This window comes from Buceros rhinoceros, unplaced genomic scaffold, assembly GCF_000710305.1.
Source record: "Buceros rhinoceros silvestris isolate BGI_N320 unplaced genomic scaffold, ASM71030v1 scaffold7670, whole genome shotgun sequence".
Classification (NCBI taxonomy): Eukaryota; Metazoa; Chordata; class Aves; order Bucerotiformes; family Bucerotidae; genus Buceros; species Buceros rhinoceros.
In genome coordinates, this window is record NW_010387816.1 from 19879 (window position 1) to 25240 (window position 5362).

Here is a 5362-nt window from a genome sequence, read left to right on the forward strand (position 1 = left end):
AACTCACTTTGTTTTGGGTTGTGTGACACCTAATTTTGTGTAGTTACATTAATAAATATTTACTGAGCTTTTATCTAAAGCTGCACCTGTAACGGACAGTAATGAGGTTTTAGCCTACAACTCTTGTTATTTGGAAGCTTTTTTGGGTGCGCCGCTACTCCAGGTGCTCTGCACATGTATTATGAAGAGAAATCTTCGCTCCTTGTTGATGTCGTGGGAATAATGTCCCTTTCCCAACAGGCAGAAGATGACAGAGGAAAGTTAATGCTCTGTTAGGGACTGAACAGTTTGTGTATGATCTGCAAGAGCTGGGAGCTGAATCCAGGCTCCCACAAATCTGTCCTCCCCCTCTGGCCAAAGAGATGGAGCTGGTACCTCCATGGAGAGCTGGCCTGGGAGCAGCACTGGTCACGGGAGGGTGGCAGCGCCCCAGGGCAGCCCCTTTGGGCAGGGGTGGAGTGGGGCAGGCACTGAACTAGGGACAGTGGTTCTGAAGTGGGGGAGGATCATAGTCACCAGGTAGGTGTTGGGAGGGACTTCTGGAGATCAGGTAGTCCAACCCCCCTGGTGGAGCAGGTTCACTTAGAGCAGGTTGGACAGGTTGAGCTTCCTCCAAACAAAATAACCCGAAGTTCCTCCTCCATGGTGCTGGTTGAATCGTCCAGGAGTGGAAAGTGTCGCCATATCAGTGAGTCCAGGCAGGTATCTGTGTCGTCACTCGGCTGGGCTGTCGCATCCCAGCCAGGCTGCAGTGCTGAAAGGGCACATCGCTGCGGGGCAGGGACAGGAGCAGTCGCAGCCAAGACTCAAGTCTCGCTTAATTTTGTTCATCCTTTTGTCTCCGCAGCGGCTCCAGAGTGAACTCCCCCTAACCCTCGAGCAGCTGGAGACTGTTTTTGACAGTTTGGAGCAGAACAATAATGGGTACCTGACACCTGTGGAGTTCAGCATGGGACTAGGTGAGGACTGCACAGAGGGGCAGAGGAAGGAAAAAGCCCCCTGGTAGCTTGATGTCTTATGTTGGTAAGGAAGAGAGCGCAGTGGTTGCGCTGCAGCTGTACCAGCTATGTGGGGCAATGCCCCATGCTTGCATGACTGTCATTGGAGAAGGTGTGTGCCGCTGCTGTCCCCCATCCCGAGCCTTTGTGTTGCCTTATTCCATGACTGTGACGTGCCTACCAGGCCGGTCTGAACGTCTAAACATCTCCTGCTGGCGATGGTACATACCTCTATGCTCCTGGATACGAGTAGGAATCCAGGCTATCTCACTGGCAAAGGAGCTTTTGTTTTCCTCTTCCTGTGTCTCTTCTGAACACCAGGAGGATGCTCATCCTATACCAAAGTCACCATCCAGCAGCACAAGCAGGGCGAGAAGTGTTCAGGAGGAGGAAAGACCACAGCACTAATAACCTCTGCTGTAGGTGCTGGTTATAAAGCTCTCAGAAAGCCTGTGCCCTGTTAGTCCTTTCCTTGGATGTGTAGAGGTCCAAGCAGGTGAACATAGGTGGTCCGCGGTGTTCCGAGGTGGTTGAGGAGGCTCCTGAATTGCAGTGTCCTCATTACTCCGATTGTGGCTGCTCATGGCTTTCTCACAGCTTGGAGCGCTGGTGCTTCAATTTGAATGGCCCGAAGCAGCCACCCCTGACAGGAGAAGCTCTGAAGATTTCCTTGGAATAAACACAGAAGGCTGTGGCTTGGGCCAGCCCATTCAGAGAATGTGTTAACCCCTTGAGTGCCTGCTAACTGTGCCTATTTCTGCCTTGTGCCCCTGCCTGTGGGGGTGCAGCCATGTTGGTTGGTTCTGCTGCTTTTGCCAGGAACTACAGTCAGCTCAGGAGTGTAGGCTTTGCTGCCCAGCGCTGGGTAGAGGGTGAATGGGCATCATTTGGGCACCTTGGCATCCACGGTGCCCTCTGCGTTACGACTTGGATATTTCCAAATCTCGTTGTTTGAGGCATTTGTCCCAGCCGTAGTCACAGATGGACATCGTGAGCGTCGCTGCCTCAGTGCCAGAGCCGGCAGAGGTAGGCAGGATTTCTCTTTGTGTCAGCCACCAGCTGTCAGGTACCACGCCGTGTCAGCAGCCTGGCTTCGTGGGACTTGCTCCAGCCTAGGCAAAATGCTTAATTTCTGCTTTTCTTTTCTTTATGGACATTCTTTGTGTCTGGTTTCATTGACATTCTTTTCAGACTTTGCTCCTGACTCAAGGGGTTGACCTGGCGTATTGCTGTCCTTCTGGAGTGTGCCGGGGGAAATCGAGGAAAGTGGTTCAAGCTGCTGTCAGACCTGCTTCCTGAGAGGGTTCCGTGCATGGCCTCTGAGAGGCTACAGGCTGCATCTGCACAGCTCACGAAAGAGCATACACTTACATTCTTCAATTCAAAGCAATCTGAGATCTTTCTAGGATGTCAAAACAATCCTCAGATGATTTTCTACCTCAGTTTTCCCAGCTGTAAAAGAGCGATAATGGGACGTAATGACTCTCTTCTTTAAAGCAGACATCCAAAGTGCCCAACCTAAACCCATCTCCTTAATCTGACGGAACTTCAGGCTGTGAGCTGAGCAGGGCCTGTATTTCCACACTGGAAGGTTTTTTTAGGGCACGTTTTAAGAGTGGGAGAGAAGCGGAAAGGTTCTGGCCGTAGAGAAAGAAGCGGTGGAGTTAAGTCACTTAAGGTACACAAATAGTGGGTATTTTCCCCTTAGAGCAGCTTCAAGTTCTCATCTGTGCCTCAGACACCCTTGACTCCTGGACTTGTAGCTGGGGTGTCACTTCTGCCTTTCGAATGAAGCAGTTACGTTCTGGAAGGAAGCGTAGCTGCTGATGGAGCTCTGACCTCTGTGTGCAGGACGGGGCCCTGCGTTCTGATCGGATCGCTTGGTTTGTTTCTTTGAGGAGAACTTGTTCCCAGCAGCAGTGTTCGTCACATGCCTTACACAGCATGAAGTTCTCATGGTATTAGTGTCTCAGCGTGAAACAGGATCCAGAGAGCTGGAAGCATCCACACGTGGGCTGGGGCAGGAGGCTGTGCTCACAGGTCGGTTTGTTTGGTTCAGACACTCTGCACTATCCAAGCAAGAGGCCTCGTCCTGTAGCACTCGAATCAGAGGTAGCTCGTGAGGAGGGAGCGGTAATGATCTCCTCCTCGCTTTTTTTAAGCTGGGGAACCAGTGCTGTTCAGTGCCGGGCTTGCAGTCCCAGAGGAAACTTGTGGGATCGCTGGCAACGGCGCTGCTCCACGGGAGTGAAGCGACCTCGTGCTGCGTGCTTCACATGTGGAGCATCCCGGGCTGGGGGTGGTGGAGCGTCTTCACGCGGATGTGAGCAGAGCCCGAACAGCCTGTGCTTGGGCCAGGAGCCAGTTCCAGTCCCAGCACTGCAGACTGGAGGCTGACATCACTCAGGACGTCAGAACAGAGGCTTTTCACTGAGCAGGAGCTGTGTTCTACAGCAGCAGCGTGCAGGCAGCCTCTCATGGAGCTCTGTCGGGCTGCCCTTTAAATAGCAGCTTATGAAACGACATCCAGTTTGACTTTCTTTGTTCTCCTTCTTCCCTTCTCCTTCCACCAGAAAAGTTACTAGGGGTTGAATTGCGTCAAGGGGCTGGGAGAATGGATCACTCCAGACATGAGGACACCTTTGAGTCAGGCTGGCCAGATGACCTAGACGCGGCAGATGATGATGAAGACAAACGATTCTGTTCCATGATGGAGCAGCTTGGAGCAGCCCAAATGTTTGAAGAGTAAGTAGGGGGGTTGCGTGGCATTGCTCCTAGCCTGCTTTGATCTTGCAGTACCCAAACCTCAATGTACCAGCGATGCCCCAAGAGGTGAACTGAGCTGTTCGCTCTCTGGAGCACGCCTGGGCTCTCTGTACTGCTCTCTCGGGTTTTCACGTGCTTGGTAACAGATGCAGTGAAGTCTGGGTTTTCTCATCAGTTACCAATTGCTTTTCTCAAAGAGGTTCCCAGAGTTCACACCACAGCTGTAAAATGTGACAGCTGGTGGCGTGGAAGCCCGTCTGCACGCCGCAGATGGGAAGCAGCGTGTGAGGGGTTGGGCAAGGCGAGTGAGCACGCTCTCGGTTCCGAAGTGCTGCGTGACTGTTCGCACGTCTTCAGACAATCTGAATTCTCGGAGTCTCCGTGGAAGATCTGTGCTCAAGGGGCTGCTTGGGTCTGGGCTGATCTTAAAGAGAGTGAAAGGCTAAACTGGGCAAGGGATGCTCACCCGAGCCTTGGGGCAGGACCTGAACACCCTTGCGTGTGGCCCCAGTAGAGTCTGCTGGCCCCAGCATCATCCGGCCTTTTCCTAGGGCCGTCCCAAATGGAGCATTATGCATAACTAGTTCCTACCGGTGCGTGTCTGCCGGGGCTGGGGAGCGTCTGTGGCAGCCCCTTTCTCCAGGCATCGTAGTCCAACAGCGCGAGCAGATTGCAGGGCGCAGCCCAGGCAGGGGCAGGAGACAGGCAGGATGGGAGACAGAAGCTGAGAGCGAAGGATTTTGCTGCTTTCAGAGCTGCCACTGTCACAAAACAGGTTTTTTCTTCTCAGTTGCGTTGTGATGCAAAGCACCTGCATGTTTCTTTGAGTGCCAAACAGCTTCTCCTGTCCTGAAAAATGCTGGGAAGCCTCAGAAGCCTGGTGGGATGACACTGTGAAGGGCTGCGTGACTGTTCTGGAAAAACGGTCTCTGCTGATCCTGACTCTGCTTTGAGAGGCATCAGCTCTTTCAGGCCTTTTATTTTGGCCACTCAGTTGCAGTTTTAGGCAATGGGTTCGGTAGCTGCTTCACGTCCTGCCTTTGTACCAAGCCAGCTGTGGTAAAGAGGTAACATAAACCAGAAGCTGACTGGGGTCGGAGCAGGAATCTGAACTATCTTCACTGGTTTTGCTGGAAGGAAATGGGTTTGTGTGTTAACGGGACTCGAGATGTTCTTTTATCCAAAACATGACATTTCGATGAAGCGCGAGTAACTTCTTCAGCTTGGGACACAGAAGGGAGACCCTCATCCAATGGGGCAGGGGAATCAAGAGCTTTGGGGCTGGCTTTTTTGGTTGTTTTTTTTTTCACAAAGAATATCAAGGGAGACAAATACATAGACAACAGAATGCCTATTTGAATAATGTCTATGGATATAATTATTCTGTGTATCTTAAGGTACTTCCTCCAAAGTACTTCACAGGTTAAAAAAAAAAAATTAATGAAAAGCTCTTCCCTAAGACAAAGCATGAAGGGATGTGTGCAGGCTCGTAAGGCTTTTTAGGGAAGAGTAAGTTCATAAGTGCTGTGCTGAAATGGCGAGGAATTAAATGCCAAAAGAGTGTAATCATTATGGCAGGGGTGTGAAAACAGGGCGGC

General features: G+C 51.7%; 1 protein-coding gene across 1 annotated transcript in view; it reads left to right on the forward strand.

Moving 5' to 3' along the window:
* The window catches only part of CRACR2B (calcium release activated channel regulator 2B), a gene marked incomplete at its 3' end in the record, with an annotated part of 27214 nt that overhangs the window by 12919 nt on the left and 8933 nt on the right, over positions 1-5362 (forward strand). The window contains exons 3-4 of the mRNA XM_010135471.1: positions 848-959; positions 3572-3743. Coding sequence (XP_010133773.1) covers positions 848-959; positions 3572-3743 — 284 coding nt within the window. The remainder of the gene's footprint in view (positions 1-847; positions 960-3571; positions 3744-5362) is intronic.